Below are 19906 nucleotides of genomic sequence, written 5' to 3' on the forward strand. Positions count from 1 at the left end.
GCCGCGCTTCTGACCGCTCGAGGCTGCTCGAGTGTATTCGCGGGCTCCTTCATGCCCGCAAAAACACTTTTATGCAGCACGTATTGAGCAACAGAAAGCTGTATCGGCAGTTTTTCATGTTGTCCAACAATTTTCTCATTGACACTTTTCATCTAATTAGAATATTTGAGAGGATGATTAATTAAGACTTCTGATTAAAAAGGCGTAATACAAAAGATAATCTGAGTATCTCCAAGGGACGGCAAACATTACCTTCGTTCATATCCTAAAATCCTTGGTGCATGCCAGTTGGGACACCCCATATATATATATATATATATATATATATATATATATATTCACCCACTTTGATTTTCATTTCTTTATCATTTTTTTAATTCAGTTGGTACATGCAACTATACAACTAATTTCCCTTATGTTGTCCCTGGTGCCTTTGCTGGCTTCTGATGATATGGTTAATAACAATCGGGCAGAGCCTCGGTGCACTTTCTTATCGTTTATTGCATAGCGAGGGCCTCCGACCCGGCAACATTTATGCTTTTAGGTAGCATGTCTGGGTTTGTTGACCAGTTGCCCTCACCCAAGAAGATCCCGTAGTCGTGAAGCCTGCGGCAGAAAGGATGTTCCACATCCGCCGCCAAGGTTTGTGAGGGGTGGCGCTGGCTAATAGTCCCAGAGTTCTTGTAGTAAAACATAAATACCCCAGCGATGGGGTAAGAAACCGGCGCCGCGGTAGCTCAAGTGGTAGGAGCATCCCACGCGTAATTCGAAGATGTGGATTCCCTTTTATGTACCGACAAAGTCCACATGCACCTCCGACCAGCTGTTCTAAAAGCGAAGGATTTCTTGGCAAACATTTGCAACTTGAACAGTATCTATCTAGCCTCCTATCTATCTAGTCTCTCATAGGCGTTCCGTTAACTTGGTATGTACCAAAATTGGCATATCATGACACGAGTGTATAACGAACGTAAATGATCGGTCATGACATGACTACCATGATATCTGTGTCATGTCTAGGTCATGAAACAACCGCCTAGGTCTTGGTGCCCCCATGGTCATTTCGTTAACTTGGTATGTACCAAAATTTGCATAGTATAGCAAGAGTGTATACGAACATAAATGATAGGTCATGACAAGAATATCATGACATGCGTGTGATGTAGGTCATGAAACAGCCGCCTACGTCTTTGTGTTCTCATGGTCGTTTCGTTAACAGGGCGATTCTCCCACAGGGCGTGGAGTCTTCCGGCTTTTTTTTCATCCACATTCATTTGCATATCTGTGTATCATTTCTTTAATTCAATGAAGTGCAAGTAATGGTGTACTTGGTGTCTTTGTTGGGTTCCTACGATATATATATATATTCTTTTGTCCCAGTGATCAGACAAAGCAAGGAGAGAGTCCGACTATCGTTGCAACGCAAGCGATACTTTCTGCCGGGAAAGATAGACAAGAATACGAGTGCTTTGATTAAAAAGAAAATAATACTAGATATCAGCATACACTACTGCAAACTATTGCCGTCAACTTTCAAGCATTTCTTCGGCAAGACACCTCAGCTCGTTTTTGGTCAAAGCACTTGTGAGCCTCTCATACAAGAGCACACACGGCAGCCATTCGGTTCACCGAAGCACACAGTTCAGGCGCGAGCTCATGATAGCCTAACTGCCAGCTGTATACTTCTCACTTGTCCGTGCACTGTATTTTAATAAATGTGAAACATTGTGTAGCATCCTTGTGTCGCCTAATGCAAGGTTATTGCGCCGAAAGGCAAATAAGTGAACGCGCCATGCTCGCTCAATGCAGGACTTGTGCACCGTGATATTCGGCTCTCTTCTGGTCATGCTCGGCGTGAAGGAAACGGGCTTGGCCAAGCGCATCGCTCTGCGCATACTCTACTTCGTTGGAACGCGCAGCTCCAGGTATACAGCATTCATTCATTGCAGGCATTGAAGTAGCGAACGTGACCGCAACGTTAGAATCGCAAAGTGAGATAGGTTATGTTGGCGCAGAGTCGGTGAATACAAGCAAAGCGTTAGCTATTCATGTACATACGAAGTGAGAAGGAGCAATAAGCCATTATTGTATACCATGGCTATAACGGGTAAGATAAACAGGGGAGCCGACTGATCTCATAAGTGTTTCCTTCTAGAGGGGGCGGAGGGAGCCTTTTCGCGACTCGATCCACAGATGGCGAAACTCGAAGTTACTCCTCGCCAGGCGTTATAATGGGCGCGCTTCTTTCGTTGATGTGTCACCTGCTGCAGTCGCCGCGTCCGTAGAGTTTCCTACAATAATTACTAGAGAGAACTCTTGTGGCGCTGCAATCATTGAGCCACCATGGGAATGAGAGGAAGTACATGAATTTTTCCGCTCGTCGGGCTTGTAAATCGAGACGTTCTTGTGGAATTCGTTTATCACGCTTTGTATGCCTTCATTGTCGTAAATTTCAGAGCGTGCTATACTTTTCTAACTGCAGAATAGGTTGCGAACACGCACAATCGCTACTAATTGCAACGGTTCAGATTGTCCAGGTGGCCAAATCGAAATGCCCCAAGCATTTCAAGGCACTCGCTTGGCTGCGATAGATTCACGAGGGCGTTATATGTGGCTCGTCATTGCTTTATCTAGGACCCTTAGCCAGTGCATGCGTCCGTGGCGTAATGGTTTCAATATCGGGCGTCTGTGCTAGAGGTCCTGTGTTCGAATCCTTCCGTAGGGCAATTTTAATAAAGAATACACAATTATTTATATTGTATTGCTTAAATTGAGTTTGCAAAGTCACGAAGCCGTTTCAAGCCAAAGGACAAAGCTTAGGCAAATCCATGTACTTTCCATGATTCCCATTCTGGATCATTCACTCGCATTGCAGCTGCAGTAGACACTAGCGCAAGAGTTCCCTCTAGTAATTATTGTAGGAAACCTTGTGGCTGCGTCCGCCCTGTCTGCGGACGCGGCCATCAGACCTGGTCTATCAGCGTGCATAAACATTTCTCGATTGCGTCGGATCGCGCTGTCGATGCTCACGCGTTGGCGTTCGCTTGACAACATGGTGCTTGATAAATCTTCTAGCTCCACTAATGCTAAATAAATTTGAATGCGTTTCCTGCAAAAACTGGCTATACATTTCAATCTGCGAAGACTATGCCTATGAAGCTCTCGCTGTCTCCTCCCCGCAGCCTGTTCACGTATTAGTGGCCAACAAATGAACCATCGGGGACCTCTATGCTCTTGCAAGATTTTCCGCGTGTAAATTATGCCACAATGATTGCTTAAAAGATGCATGGTTGGTTAACGTCACAGCGAACAACAGTTAAAAGAGTAAAGAAATGGGTCTACAAAAGCGATATGACCGGAAACTATACCATCATCTACATTTTATCTTCTAGCTACGTGACTATATTGGCTATATGGTTACGAACATAGGGGAATCTCCTAGGAACATGCCTGCTCCACTCATTAAACTACCTTTAAGTCGTATGTGGCGCGAAGAGGAAACGTATTGTTTACCTTGCTATACCCGCACCGTTATCAGAAAACGAAACAGGTCACGTCTTTGTTAATCCATTAACGATCTAAAACCATTACGTGCGAGACAAGAAATCACTCTTGAACTCAACGAAACATGGAAAAACCAACGTGCCCTTCTCAAGACAAATAAAACAACTGAACCGACACAGCGTACATCGGCAACTGCGTAGCATGACAACTACTCGAGGAAGCAATTGTTTTAAGATTGCAACACTTATCGAACAATCGAGCTGTCATTTTCCTGCGTTTGCTCATCGTCTGCTACGCGGTGTTAGATAGGGACCCTTTTCCTGGTATCACGCGAGTTCACCAGACCACATCGAATAGCCATCGCACCCCGTTAAGGTGCGCAGAAGCGCGCCTAACACGTTCCCGGACCTGTCAGACAAGTTGGCGACCGCCACTTCGTGCGCCGCACGGGGAGCTATTGTCCCACTCCTTGACTGTTTCCGAAAGTGCAACGGGGGCCTAGCATGGTTCCGGGTAGTTGATTTTGGTCCCGAGCAAAGCTGTTTTGCAGCTCTGAAAGGTCGTTCGAAGAAAACCCCTATCTGCCGGTTGTGACGGCACTTGCAAGCCACGAGGCAACGCCGGTGGCAAGCCACCCTTCATACAGTGGAGCCCTTGGAGCAACCCCCATCCGCCGATTGTGACGGCAGTTGCAGGCCATGAGGCAACGCCGGTGACAAGGCACCCGTGTGACAGTGGAGCCCTTGGAGCAACCCCCATCCGCTGATTGTGACTACACTTGCACGGGCGCCTACCATTGGAGGAAAATGACGACACCTGAGCAGGCTCGACGAGTGGCCGAAAATGACGTGAACCCGAGACGCCGAAGGGGTTAAAATCGAGAGACAGGGAGCAGTGATGAGCATTCCTTCTTTCATTGATCTCTTTCGGGCTTCTTGCCACGGGCCGTAGCGCCCGATTTGCTGCCGGACATCAATTACTTTATGACTGTTAATTAGTTCATGTTATTGCTGTAAATAATGTAAATAAACATCCAGTTTTCTTCTCAAAATTCTCCTCAACGTCCGCCAACTGCCGCACTCAACGGCAAGATCCAATAACTGGTGGACAGCGGTGGGATTGTCCTCCAGATCCAATAGGGGCCCCCTTTCGGCCCGCGTATGAGCCGCTTCTCAAGCTGGTTTGACGGTATATGGGGCGCTCTATTCTTGCTAGCAATGTGTAAAAGAGGAGAGAAGCCTTAGTGAAGGCGTGTTGGGGAGAGGACGCACAGCGGAGGCAGAGTGCGTATGGCAGTGTGCTGCGCACGCGCTGAGGGCCAGTGGGAACCGAGCAAGCGCATTGGCAAGCGTCAGACTCGGCTCTGCTTTACATCTTATTGCGTTCCCTGGCGACATACAACACAACAGAAGGAAGCAGATCAAATGATCCTCCGAAACGGGAAGTGAATTCACAAAGCTTATCGTTCGTAAGCGTTCTTGCGCTGTTAGCCGACTGCGCTCGCTTTAATAATGTGACCAACATCAGGTTTGGCTGCCATTTTGCCTTAAAAACAATTCTAGCCTCTTGAATTTGTTCACGTTGTTTCACCGGAAGTTATTGCTAACACACCCGTACGCATATTTCCAGTTATGCCACTTACATTACACAAAGTTCCGCAAGACTGATAAATGGCCTCGAGATAAGTGCATTCGCTTGTGCCCGTATGCAAGTGTGCCAGCCGCCGAGTTGCACGCAGTTATGCTGAAGATAATATTATTGTCCCTATATGCGCACAGGCTCCTGTTCGTGTTCATGGTGGCGTGCGCCTCGCTATCCATGTGGTTGCCCAACACGGCCGTCACGGCCCTGGTGGCTCCCGTGGCGATGGCGATCATCGACCAGATGAGGGTCACCACTAAGCTCAGGAGGAGGTCGAGTGAGTACCTATTGTCGAGGCTTTATAGGCTTCATCCAAACATTCACTTTAGTCGGGGACAGGTCAAGAACGCAGCGGAAATTACTGTCCCTCAAAGGGAACGTGCATGCAGGCGTCATCAAATCATCCTTGTGCATCCGTGCCTCCCGCCTTGGCCTTCCCTAATATTGTCACGTGGTGGTGACGTTGAATAACACAGTAGCAATACTGTGAACGACAAATCTAACCTTTATTGGGCGAACCTGTGCCCACAAAACAGGCTACACTTATAGCACAACGATAGCGGCGAACACGCTCGGCGATCGTCGAAAAACTGATCAGCGGGTCAAGCGCGTCGGCTTTTATAGATCAGTCGTCGAATGTTCCAGATTAACTGATGGGACCCGCGTGTCTTCCACAAAGTTCTACACCATTCGTGTCACGCGATGAAATCTGATAACACAAGGTTCGGCGACAACAGACACGCGGATAGAAGCGTCGATAACTTTCCAGAAACGTCGGATACATGCAGGCGCGTCCCTCGCTCTGCGATTACAGTTGTTAAGCGGCGAAACGTGGTTGCCCGATAAAGATAAGTACACGTGTCAATATGTTTAATTTCGCCCGACTTCACTCGCCCTGGTGGGGGCAGTTTCTGGTGCGTCTGGTGTCGGGCTGCATCCCTCGTCACCGCACGTCGCAGATCGGGGCTGCCCATACGTACGGTGCGCCCCACAGCCTCCTCGTCAGCCATGTTTACGTGAAGGCGATAGTGTGTCGCCTTTCTCTAGCGCAGCATGGTACTAACTAAATAAATAAGCCGGTACGTGTTTCCGGCAATTTGCGTTCCGTGGGTGGGGGAGGTCGGGAGCACGCGGAGGTCGCCGACTCTCACTGCGTTGCACCCGCGTTCAGCTTACCACGTCTCGAATTATACACTCTCCTGTCGCGTCAATGCCATGCGCCTTCCAAGCGCAATACCCAGCTTACGTGATTGTCATGCGCTAGACGTGTGATGGGATGTACCACTTGTCGCATTCATGTAAACGCCGCTATTGTTGCTGAACAGCTAAGACTTCTTCGTATGCAGGGTGCCCTTTTTTTTTACCTGCACCAAATTTGTATAATTAGAAAAACATAAATAACAGTAACGTTATGTTTACCATTAGAGTGCGCGGTCTGGACGGCTCTAGCTACAAGCGGTTTACGCACTTACGTGCGTAATTAGCGAAGTTACGGTAATTAACTTTCTAATTATCAACAATAGGTGGCTACAGCAAAAGAGCGCTTTGAGGCCCGTCCTCGACACTGCCTATCCCAACGATAAAATTTTGAATAGCGGAGTTCATGTGGGAGCTACGCGAACAATTGCTTCCCTTGGGAGGCTTGTATTTCGGTTGCAAATAAAGTAATCGTCGTCGTCGTCATCATCATCATCATCATCATCATCATCATCATCATCATCATCATCATCATCATCATTATTATTATTATTATTATTATTATTATTATTATTATTATTATTATTATTATTATTATTATTATTATTATTATTATTATTATTATTATTATTATTATTATTATTATGACTCGACAAAAAGCGGCCGCAGTGGCGCGCGCAAGTTCACGCTTCTAAACACGCTTCACAGGCCCGTCGAAGCCGCCACAGCGCATATCACAAGAGGGCCACCTCGCGGCTACATTCAGATATCGCCGGCGCGCAAGGAGGAAGCGCGGAAACATGCACGCTTGCAGTCTCGGAGGGACGCGCATGCGCGCAGGTGTCGGTCTCGACCCCAGGCGTTAACCGCTAGACGGGAAGGAGGGTCGCTTCGTCACGCGCTCACGCACCCCGCAATATGGGCGAGTGTACTTGCCATTGACCGGTCACCTTCGTTAAGAGTAGGTATAGACGCAAACATAGGTGGCAACGGCTTCTGGGCACAGTTGTGGCATCAGGAGACCGCTCTGCGTGCGTGCGTGTGTGCGTGCATCTGCATGTGTGTGTGTGCGTGCCTGTTCCAATAATGACCCTCAACTTGGCACGTTCAGTCTTTTGCCAGGTCATGCCAAAATATACTAGCTCTCGCTAACTTGTCAAGTTGCGATTGTTGAAAGCTCAACCTTGGTCAGGATAGTGCAACTATACAATTTCAATTATTTTTTTTTATGTTAGCTCTCCGTCAGTAATCCGAGCTGCTCTTACCTTATTTGTAATAGAAACGCTGTCAAGACAAGGGGAAAGAAGACGGCGTTGGATCGTTTCATGTCGCAGATGAGGCGACCTCCTCCTGCTCGCGAGATAGACGCAACGTTTTGCATAGATACGCTTTGCAAGGCATGCAATGGGGCAAGGCATGGCATTGGTAACTTGTATTTATTTATTTATTTATTTATTTATTTATTTATTTATTTATTTATTTATTTAAACTTTCAGTCACTCACTACTCGGGTTCCGTACAGTCGGTCGTCTACAGGAAGGCTTTGGACGCCATTCGTGTCAGTCTGTCCGGGTAAGTGGTCGGACTGTTAAAGTTTATGTCAGTAGGGCGAGCCAGTTCACGGCTAATCACGAGCTTTTTGTTTTTATCATTGTCCATTATTATTTTCGCAATGCTGCTTACGCCAGGAGGGGTCGTCGCGGGGTGGGTAACAACTGATGAATGCATATGCACGTCAGTCTTTCTGAGAGCAGCACATATATAGTAACAACAAAACGAGAAAAAAAAGCGCACAAGAATGTGATCGGCGGCCGATCAGCAGCTGAAATTACTATACATAATGCCGTCGCCAGAGACTTTTCTCCGGGAGGGGGTTGGGGGGGTAGGTGCTTGCCCGGTGTGGCCCCCACCCCTCGCCCCGTCCCTTGTGTCAATTGCATGGAACAACTCATTCGACGCCTCTATCATTCGCTGAAAGAAAGAATACCTAATTACGTCGTTTTTTTTAATGCAAGCGGCACTAATCAAAGACAACGTCGACCTCTGTCAGCATAACCTTTGAACGTTGCGCATAGTTCAATTTGACATTGTTAATTTGTCCTTTAATGATTTGAAATAGTTGTGCAATGACTAATGTACTATTAATGATTAATAAGTAAAATTTATGCAGTAAATTGCCGTGCAATTTTTACTGAACAAAGGGCTCGGAAGTAAAGAATATTAATTTGCCGTTAGTGCTTTACGAAACTGCTACACGCTATCTGTGGAGCCAATAATAAGAAATCCGTTCTGTGGTAAACAGGGAGTATTCCAGGACGTAGTACATACCGAACCCATGGAAAAGGCAATTTATTTCACGGAAAGTTGGTGTCACAGTAATCCGCAGTGCCATAGGCACCTGTACATATCACACGTCTCGCATGTTCGCTTCGTCCGCGTCTTCCTCGCAAGCGGAAACGACGAATTCAACTCCGGCAACATCGCATACTCATCGTCGTCGCTCGATTCAACGTCCAAGAAGTTTCTCGATGCATTTTTTTTTCTCCAGGGCCATCTACGTCCGTTGCTTGTTCGCATCGTCGAATTTGTTATAAAACAAGGAAGAATGCAGCGCAACAAACTGTGCGGCGTTATGCGAGCAGTTCACTAGACAGCCGAGTTCGCGTCCAGAACGTCCCCAATGCGTCCGCCGTGACGCTTTGCACACATTTGTGACCGCGCAAAAATTCCAGCAGATGCCGCAGGCTCTCTCGGTTGTTGCAATCTGATCTTGAAACGCTCTCGTGATCGCTATATCAGCGGCTACAGTTTGCAGCAAACGCAGTGAGGTGCCAGACTTGCAGGGGAAAAAATAAAGAGGTGACAAAGTTGACAGTCTGGCGATGCCAAACCGCACACTGCTATGCTGAATATTTTGCGCGTTAGTTCCACTTGCGTTCGTTATAATGGGCGCAACGAACGCCGCAGTCGCAAGAAGAAAACTGGGGCACTCGGCTGCAGCCGCGAAATTAGCAGCCTGTGAAACTCGCTCGGACAAAAATACATTCGCGCATATACAGCGTATAAAAGGGTTTAGCGGAGCATTTCGAGGTTTCGACATTTCGCGCTGGATCTACCGGCCAGCTGAAAGTTGTTCGGCAAGCGTGGAGCTTGCAAAACCACGTTTAGCAAGCCTGGCCGACGCGGCCGCATCGAAGTTCTTTTGGTGAGCCATTGCAGAATGCTTTCGATGAATTGCGCGTGAGTAAGGCCACGCGCCACGAGATGTAGTGGCTATACTCCATGTCTTAGGTAGCAACTCGGAAATCCATCGAAGTTTCTTTTTTTTTTTTTTTTACGCAAGAAGCGGTGCTTCTCGATGTCTCCCGCTGGCTTTAATTGCAAGAAAACTCTATACGTCGTCGCCCGAGCCTGCCACACGCGATCTCGATGGGTGGGAACTCGCACCTTGAAACGATCGAAATAACACCATGACTTGCAGGATTTTGCGAAAATAAGCAACGCAAAGGCGCACGTGCGTCACTTGTTTTACGCGCCACAGCGCTATAGCAGAATGCCTAACGACGCAGACGCGCATCGCACGAAGAATTTGCACCATTTCGATCTTAGTTTGCTGGAGGGAGGACACGCCTTGAGACCACAAACGTTCATGACGTTTCCGGTCATGAATGTCCTGACGTTCATAAGCGCACGAACGCATCAACATGCTTCCATACTCCCAAATGCACCTTCGCCGATCGACCCCGATTAGGTGGAATTCCCAAAGTGAACTTAGGAACCAAAAACATCTGTAAAAAAAGAACATTAGTAAAACTGGGAAGGTTCGGAAGATTATTAAGCCTACGATGTCCGCTGCAGCAAGAACGAGCGCCGTAGTCGACGACAGACCTGTACGCAACAGTAGCAAAGGCGCCAATTTCGACGCTTGTAACAAAAGAAAACGCAAGTCGATTCTTGATTCACATAACTCGAACGGCCGTCGCCGCTGCCGATGTGAGGAGAAAATTCCTTTGAAATTCCTATGATAGGAGACAGCGCTCTTAGAAAGTAATGACTCCCAGCTGCGTCGGTGAGGCCGCCGCAGCTAAGCGATGAAACCCGCTGTCGCTTGAGGATGGCAGGTGCTTACTTGTTGCCGACGCGCTGGGATAGGCGATCACTTTTGCTTTTGACGCATGATTCCTTCGTGGTTCTCTTCACGCTCCATAGGTTGCCGGACGAGGTGATTGTTCAGCTGCAGAAGGAAATGCTCTTGTCCACGGCATACTCAGCGAGCATCGGAGGATTCGGCACGCTCACGGGCACCTTCCCCAACCTCATCCTCAAGGAACTGTACGAGCAGTTGAGTACAAGCATAGGGTGCCTGTGCAAGCAATGGCCCCAGCTGTACGCGGAGGACGTGACGTCGATATTAAGACCGCCTACTTCAGGAATCCTTATCGAGCTTCAACTGCCTTTGGACCGCTGTATTAGACAAACAGTTTACCGTTGTCCCCTTAAAGAAAAGTTAATCATCAGTTCGTTCTGGCGGTACTAATGCATGGGGCAGAGACTCGGAGGTTAAGACAGAACCTAATGCTACGCACCGCCCGAAGAGCGATGTAACAAAAAAATGACAGACGTGACGTTAACAGACAGGAAGAAGCGATGTAGTTGAGAAAGCATACCGGGTTGCCTAATATTCTGTAGCGGAGATTAAAAGGGAAATACAGAATTGAGTCCGCGTCGGGTAATACGTAGGACAGATGAAAGCCGGTCAAATAAATTCGCGGGATGCGTGCCAAGAGGACTGAAAGGGCTCTTGGGGTCGACCGAGCACTAGACGGAGGAGTGAAGTTAGCAAACTTGTGGGAATTTGCATGACCCTGGTTATCTGTCAACGTAAAACAAGCAAGAGAAAAATTGAACCGCTGTTGTCACTGTTGTCGTTAGCTGGGTTCCAACCAAGAAGTCATCCTCCACAAGTGCACGGCACTTCCTGTTGAGCGAAGTCGCTTTCAAATTTTCTGTCCTTGTTCGCAAAATAATTCTATAGTGTCACATTCAAGGCATCGTTACAAAATATGAAATCGGCTCTTAAACAAGCATACCGTAAGTAAGAACCGTAAAATGTGAACCGTAAGCATTGATGTGTGACAAATCGCTCATTATGAAGAGGTAGACCTAATGTGAAATTGGCAAGATGCGTGTTGTAGTTTAGATTAGATCATGCACTATATACCATTTAACAGGTAGTGAACCCACTGCAGAGTACCAGAATCTTCCCACACGCCTCCAGAACTAGTCACAACAAACATATATCATATAATAGTAATTGGTTGTTTATTATCATATGTGCAATAGGAAAGGGAGGAAAGTATCGCAGACCGCACTGAAACTGTCTAACGCAATCTTCTTGAACCTGAACTGGTTCGGGGGCTAAAGGAGAAGGACAGAGGATAGCGAAGGGTGGGAAACTATTTACATGAATCTACGATAAGCAGCTTGCTCAGGTTCTATCCGTGAGGAAACATTTCTTAACCGCGCGAATAAACGATCACAGAGAGAGCGCACAAGGACAGGCGCACATTTGCAACTAATCTTTTTTCCACAAGGGCCCCATATAAGTACATCCCAGAAATACGCCACTGTGACTGCGCGCGCGCGGGAACATAATCATAAAAAAAACTTTCTGTTCATGCAATACACAACCTATAACTACGCTCATCAGTAAAGCTCATCTCACTGTTGTGCAATCAATCATCTCCCTTCTTTCTTACAATATACGCCTCGCGCAACTTTCTTGCTCAGCTATCTTGGCTCCAACACGAAATCTTCACTTATTTCAGAATCTGCTGACAGGGGCACGCCAAGCAGTGGGCGGGAAGGTGCCCACTCACTTTATTCCTAATTGACGATTCACGCTCACGCAAGCATAAAATACAGGAAAGCTTTGGCGAGGAGCTTGTAAGGTTAGAAGAAGCTGGTTTCCCGCAATCAGTCATTTTCGCAGTAGCGGAGGCAGCGCTTGATAAGATTAAAACGGAAAATTTTATTAGCGTAACTTGAGGGGAACGCAAAGATAAAGAACTTAAAGTTTTGGCTTCTCTTCGCAGGACTTCCCCCAATTTAAGAATGGTTGCGAAACGATATGGAGTTCAGGTTGCGTTTTCGGCTCCTGGGAAGTTTGCTGGAATATGCTCGCGCATAGGAAGAAGTACAAATAGGTACCGAGGGTGCGGAATAAAGCACACCAACTCCTACGTAGGTCGCAGTGTTGGGGTAGCCTATCGTATTCCTCTATCATGTGTCAAAGTCTACGTAGGCTAAACTAGAAGGTGCGTGAATGTATGCTTGCGTGACCGGGAACGGTCAATTAGGAATAAAGCGAATGGGCATCATCCTGCCCGAGGCTTGGCGTGCCCCTGTAAGCCGATCCTGAAAGAAGTGACGATTTCGTGTCGGAGCGAAGATAGCCGAGCAATAAAGTTACGCGAGGCGTATCGTGTAAGAAAGAAGGGGGATGACTGTATGAGCGACCGCTCAGTTTGTCTGCACAACAGTGAGATGAGGTTTGCGGATGAGCGTAGTTAGGTTGTGTATTGCATGAACAGAAAGTTTTTTTTGTGTGTGATTATGTTTCTGCGCGCGCACAGGCGCATTTCTGGGATGCACTTATATGCAGTCTTTGTGGAATAAAGTTTAGTTGCAAAGGTGCGCCTGTTCTTGTATGCTCTCTCTGTGATCGTTTATTCGCGCAGACAAGTTTTCTAAACTACACATGTATTCGTGGCCAGTACGTTCGCTCGAGAGAGTCAAACATTTCACGTTGTCAAAATGCACCGTAGCACTGAAATATTATTGCACTATCATCCATCAAACATAACTTCTGCAACATATTTCCTCTGTTGTGGCCTGTTTAGAAGATTTCCCGACGCTCCGCCCATTACGGAATCATCCTGGATGGTTGCCAACATGCCCGCCATGGTCATCTGCCTCATGCTTGCCTGGTGCTGCAGTAACCGGCGCCTAAAAAGCATCAGGTTCGTTGAAAATTACGCTCCTATCAATGAAGGCTTGACTTCTCCCTGTGTTGTTTTTCTGCAGTTTACTCAAAAAGCAACTGCGGGAGACGTATGTGTAGCACATTTTGTTTGTTCCTATCTATCTATCTATCTATCTATCTATCTATCTATCTATCTATCTATCTATCTATCTATCTATCTATCTATCTATCTATCTATCTATCTATCTATCTATCTATCTATCTATCTATCTATCTATCTATCTATCTATCTATCTATCTATCTATCTATCTATCTATCTATCTATCTATCTATCTATCTATCTATCTATCTATCTATCTATCTATCTATCTATCTATCTATCTATCTATCTATCTATCTATCTATCTATCTATCTATCTATCTATCTATCTATCTATCTATCTATCTATCTATCTATCTATCTATCTATCTATCTATCTATCTATCTATCTATCTATCTATCTATCTATCTATCTATCTATCTATCTATCTATCTATCTATCTATCTATCTATCTATCTATCTATCTATCTATCTATCTATCTATCTATCTATCTATCTATCTATCTAGTGGACACACCCAATCGCTTGTTTCTTACCTTGCGTGTCCCTGTTCTCGAGTGCGCTTAAACATTCCGAAGTATCTCTGCAGTGCGGTGCTTGACAAATTCATTCGTTTTCCACAATGCGCGTCACGGAGGTAGGTAACAAAAAAGATGAACACTTTTATAACGAAATAAAAGATTACTCTTGAAGTATGGCAGCGGCCTTGTTACTACTCATGTAATATCTGCTGTCAGTCGCTGAGATCAGCGACATGTAAAGTTCAAGGCGAATGCGTATTGTCACCACGATATAGTACTACTATTAGTCTATCAGCTCGCACGCATTTCATTTTGCGACACAGCTTCTAGCTGCTGCTCCTGCAACCGAAGTAGAACGTGTAACGGCTTGTATAAAGTTGAAAGGTCGTGGTTAAACCTGCAAGAACTGAAGACCGTCAGTATGTTTCCTGTCACATTCACATTGTTTCATTTCAAGGTATACGGTTCCTTGTGTGAAAATTTAAATTCCACAGGGCCTTTTTAAAGGCCCAAACGGATTCGCTACTTGACCTTTAAATCATGAAATACTTTCCAAATGAGAACAGGGTGGCACGTAATTTGACCGCGGTTGTACAGGTGGGCACACTTTACGTCATAGCAGATGGCGGCCGTTGGTTAGTCACTTGCGCACGGCTTACACGAGCATACTTCAAGGAGTTGATCTGGTTTGTTATGCTTACACGCCCGAATATTCTTTTTTTTTAGTTCGTTCGTATGAGGAGCAAAAAAGAATGTACGTGTGTGAAGTGTGGAAAGCAGGCGACGTAGTAGTACAGAGGGAATGGGAGAGATTAGGTGAGCGTTTATGCGTATGTATAATGGGGGTCTGCTCGGTATCACCGTCAGGTGCTTTTCGGTCCTCGAAGAGGTAGGTCGTGTGTCGAGTGAGCTTCTGGACAACACTTTGCAATGTGGTGAACGTGGTTGAAACATGAATCCCGGACCTCAAAGAGCTGCGACATAATGCTAACGTATTTCTCTCGCATTTATCACTAAATCACAACTTATTCCTTTTCGCCCCTTTTAGGTGAAGTCTTTTACGCTGATAAAGCCTCATCTGTGTTGTTAACCGACACCTGAAGAAGTCTCTTGTGCCTTTTTTCTCCCCAAAGTAATTAGCAATAGGGAACTAAACAGAATATTTACTGATTTGAAAACACCAGTCTGAATATTTCGACACCAGTCGAAATATCAAACCAGCCGACCAAGCTTCATGTTTGAACAGCTACTCTCACGATCGCGACGAGAGGCCAAACTGTCAGTACCTTGGTCAGTCTTCCTCCAAAGTATGACATGTCGCGCGTTCAAGGGACACCATTCCAGAAACCTCGCAACGCTTGTTTCGCGTCTGCAATTGACCTTTTCGAAATTCAAATATCCCGCCACCCAACCGGTGGAGTGGTATCGTTGCATACGCCATCACCGCCCTTTGCTGCCGTCGGTGAGCAAAACGGCGCCTGAGAGACGGTGGCACCCAGCCAAGACAGAGTGGTGGATTCAACGCTGCAGCAGCTTTTTGGTGAAGTAGCATTGACCGTTCGGGCATCTCGCGACATCACATGGAAGTTGAATTCTCTGCTATATACTTGCACTTTGTGCGAGTTTAACGAGCCAGTAAAACCAGCGCATCACAACGCCACAAGGAAAAGAAAACGCGAAAGCGTGGGCGGCGCGGAGTCGAGCGAAAATGGAACATTTCGACCGCCGTCATCGTTGTCAAGGGTAACTTAAACGAGTTCATTTTTCTAAAGTATGAAACAGAACTGTATAATCAGCATTTTATTTCGTCTTATCATACAATGCAATGTTTTTTGCAAATAGTGGTATAATATTAGTGGCAGAATTTAACTGAGGAGTGATTTCATCATCGGGCAAGTTTGTGAATATCCCGGGGGAGTTTTTAACCATGTCCTGCATTTAGCTCAGTTTCTGGATTATTAAGGCTCTGTTCGCGATAATATTGACGCCTTAACGACTCTCGATCACTAATATATCACTTTATCTTGACTTATTAACGCGACAGCGTTAAGGACCCTCGTGTTTAGGCGATGCGGCTCCTCTTCCCGCTCACAGCACGATTCCTAGGTGCCACGTCCGATGCGGGAGGCCTCTGACGTGATGGCTGCGCCGTAGCGCGTCTGGTGGAAGAGCGTCCCCTGCGATGTGTGCCGTGCTGCTGGCGAGGAGTCATGCGTCTGCGTGGTGCCGCCAAGCGAGATAGAGGAGAATCCCATCGAGGCGTCAGCCCCATAATCGCGTCCGCCTTCATGGCGCGTCGCGGCCTGGCTGTCCGTGCCGATCACGACGTTTGGCTCGCGCAAATCGTTTCTCCCTCCGAGACACCGAGTTCTTTGGTTCGTTCCGCTTGCTCAGGCGCACGTTTCGTTGCCGCGCTGAACGCTGCGTTGCTCGGCGCTCACCGCGTGATTGGTGAATGAGTGGGCGGTGCGAACTGGGTGCGATAACGCTATCGCGTCCCACTCTTGAAGGGGATGCTTAAGCGTCCTCCAATTTGCTGCCTTTAGTGTCATTTTAACTTATAATTTCAACAACACCGTTGAACGGTTAGTTTTCTCGTACACATTTCTTTTTCGTTGTCTGTTGATTCAAGTGTCCGTAGTTACAGGAAACAGTCAGTAGCCACTCGATTTCCCCTATTCTGGACAACGGGTACATCTTCAAATCAATTAGTGGCTTGCGTTGAAGCAGTGAAGGTGTTGAACGAACATTAGCTGCATGTCGCAGGCCAGCGCACATTCTGCTGGCACTCTATCCGGTCGTACTATATCGCGCCCACTATGAAGCTACAACGGGCAACCGCTTTAGCACGCGCCAACTCGTTCCAGCCCATACTGAACGCCATATTGGATACGTTCATCCGCGTTGGCAAACTAGTTTTTTGTGTTGTTTTACTTCGGTCTTAATAATCTGCTGGAGTTAAACAACACCGACAATAAACAACGCACTGCTTTTTTTTAATTTTCTCCCTAGTCGTGATCAACAGGCAGAGTTGCAAGTGGCTGAAGATAAAGCCCATCGAGAAATCGAGCGCCGCTCCAAAGAGCTGAGGGCGATCACGTGAGTGACTTGTGAAGAGACGCCCTTACTCATTGTGTTTATTTTATGTCCCCTTTTACCGAGGGCTCAGCTTCCTTTTTGGGCTCCTAGAACTCACAATGTATATTGAAAGCAAGAACCTAAGAAGGATAATAAGCAGAAAAGCCAGCAGGAAAAACGATTGCACGTCCCTGTTTAATTGTTTCTGTACGCGATGTGGCGATTTCATATTCTATTTCTAAAGCGCTTGCGCGTGCTCTTGAATTTGTACATACTGTATCACGCAGATCGTAAGCACAAAAAAAAGAAAACAATGCCACAGAAACTGAGAAGAGAGGAAGTTTTTAAAACGGGTAAATCGCTGTTCAGGTTTAGCTTGAGAGAACAAGCGTTCGAACGACACAAGCCCATATTACTGAATCCGTAGGCGCGTCGCGTATATAGCCGCCAACCTCTGAAAAACATTTTCTCGTTTAGGGACTTTACCGGGAGCAGAAATATGGCGAAGCTTACAGAATTACGTTAGTTACAAAACTAAAAAAAAACATGTTTACTCGTTTGAAAACACTAGCTTAAATACATATTTAGCCGTAGAACGACTCTCACGATGCTTACAATGTTACGTTAGTTGGCACGCAGTGCCTTCTTCGAATCCCTTCGAAAGCCTTCTCTATACAGGACGATTGGGCAGTTTTGTGCTTTACATTTTGTGCAAACGCACCTGGCACTGTCTGCAAGACGTACAAAAAGCTCGTCTCTTCCGTGCGCAGGACACAGGAAATCGTGGTGCAGGTTGTGCTATTCTACCTCTCTATCGCATGGCTCTATCTGGCAAGTGGACACTTCTCTAGGGACCCGTCGTCTTCGCACACCGGGTCAGTATGTATCTCTAGTAGCAGTGAGCGACCGATTAGTTATAAGAGTTAGATATTGATGGGGAACGAGGAAAGCTTTGGGTTGGCGAGTGTGAGCTTTAATTGCGACAAGGGTACCTACCTTCCCCAGGGTCTTGACCAAGACGACGTTGGCGTTGACTCCTTGGTGTTCGCTCCAGGACCTGAAGGAGTGAACGAGAAAGTTTAGATGGCAAAATCAGAGATGAACTGCTGTGTGGTAACCTGGCGACTCACCGTTAGGGTAAGGGGCAGCAAAATGAGAGGGGAAAAAATGAAGACGATAATGACGATAAAGCCATGAAAATAGATGCGCATGGATGAAAAGAAAACAAAAGAAAAATGAATGCTGGAAGCACTTATATTACAGTCGCATAGTTGGCTCCTTGTCTCTCGATAACAACCACAATAGCCTCGATTGCCCGAAACGGGCAGTTAATTTCGTCCACGCATACACAAGCGAAGACTTTCACAATGTGGCTGCTTGCCGATTCGTGGCAAAGAATCAGTCATTAGATTTGAATATATCAGAAATAAGTAAATGATGTGGGCACGCACAAAGAACGTGAGCAATAGTCTCGGGCTCAGTGCACGTCTCGCAGATCTGGAAGTTCCACAGAGAGAGAGAGAGAGAGAAGAGAGAGAAGAGAGAGAAGACAGGAAAGGCAGGGAGGTTAATCAGACGCCCGGTTTGCTATCCTGTACTGTGGGACGGGGGTATGGGTATGGGGGGAAGTTCCACAGGAGTCCTGTAAGCTTACAATATGCTGAGCAAAGTTATCGCGAAGAGTTTGAATGAGGCGAGGAAACGATATATCTGCAGGCTGAGGCTTCTCTACACCCGCGGTCGATAGTATCGAGTCTCGCGTTCTCTACAGGACATTTGTGTTCAGAGCGCCCATTACTCGTACTTATTATGCGACTTGTCTGGCCGACGTAAAAGATGCTAAAGCAGGCTCTGAACAGAGCCACAAATGTAAACTAGATATTGGCTTCCGCGCAATTCTTTGAACGTTCGTTCGGCAAGATTGTTAACTTCTCAGTGGAAGAAATAAACGGAGAGGTTGAATATTTATTCGTCTCCCTTTTAAAGCATGCTACAGCGAATCGCCCCACCACTGAAGCAATTTTCCTAGCTTACGGATATCACGACAACTTCGTTGATTTAGCGCTCTTTGCGCTAGGGATAAAATGTAGATGCTGCCATGCTGAGTGCTTTGCGCGTCATTAAAAGTGATGTAATCACATCGTGACATGGATCGTTGAACTAACCACTGTCGGGTATCGCCCAGGGCAGCGACATTGGACAAAGCCGCTTCGGCAATTAAAATTTCGTTTTTACGTTGTACCATGGCTTTCCAAGCCTCAGCAGGTGTCTTACTTGCTACCTAAAGCGTAACCTATGAATCCAACCAAGTATTTCATCCTATTTCCCTTCTAAAGGTGTTTTGTTTCTTACGAAAGTGTGGCGTTTTTGTATGATCTGCATGTCTCGACGTCGGCTTCTGGAAGGGTTTCGCTCGGAAACGCCACTGCATCTGTAAAGCTACTATATAAGCACTATTTATTATGACCCTGACGAAGTTCCTTAAGTTCCTAACTGCAGTTTAGACTAGGATTTTTAAAGTATTGTGCAAGAATAGTTAAAAAGAGTTTGGAAACAGCCGAAATAGAAGCAGCGAAATGTGTCGCAAAATAGGGGTGCGAAAGAGCCAGAAAGTTAGTCGCGTATTCGCGCCGGGGTCCCCTCTCTACAGTTCACTCGATCAGTGCCAGGACGTTCCTTCTTCTGCCATCTTCCATATCGGAACAAAGAACCCACTCCATTGTTCAAGGCCCCCACAATGTTTCTTAAAGACAAAACAGTTTCTGCCTGTTCTCTCCATTAACTCGGTCCGAGAGGTCACAATAGGTTCATCTCGTCCGTATTCGTTTTGCTCTTCACGTGACAGCGGTTTCAGAGAAGGTAGGCGAGAGCAGCCGCT

At 46.5% G+C, this 19906-nt stretch overlaps 1 protein-coding gene across 5 annotated transcripts in view; it reads left to right on the forward strand.

Moving 5' to 3' along the window:
* The window catches only part of LOC135895925 (Na(+)/citrate cotransporter-like), a 43661-nt gene that overhangs the window by 6252 nt on the left and 17503 nt on the right, over positions 1–19906 (forward strand). For 4 of the 5 annotated variants that reach the window (XM_065424190.2, XM_065424189.2, XM_065424188.2 and 1 more), the window contains 7 exons: positions 1810–1925; positions 5283–5422; positions 7839–7914; positions 10552–10683; positions 13245–13364; positions 16963–17049; positions 17799–17903. In XM_065424190.2, coding sequence (XP_065280262.1) covers positions 1810–1925; positions 5283–5422; positions 7839–7914; positions 10552–10683; positions 13245–13364; positions 16963–17049; positions 17799–17903 — 776 coding nt within the window. The remainder of the gene's footprint in view (positions 1–1809; positions 1926–5282; positions 5423–7838; positions 7915–10551; positions 10684–13244; positions 13365–16962; positions 17050–17798; positions 17904–19906) is intronic. The other variant, XM_065424191.2, reaches the window with a different exon arrangement.

Source organism: Dermacentor albipictus, chromosome 2 (assembly GCF_038994185.2).
Source record: "Dermacentor albipictus isolate Rhodes 1998 colony chromosome 2, USDA_Dalb.pri_finalv2, whole genome shotgun sequence".
NCBI classification, from domain to species: Eukaryota; Metazoa; Arthropoda; class Arachnida; order Ixodida; family Ixodidae; genus Dermacentor; species Dermacentor albipictus.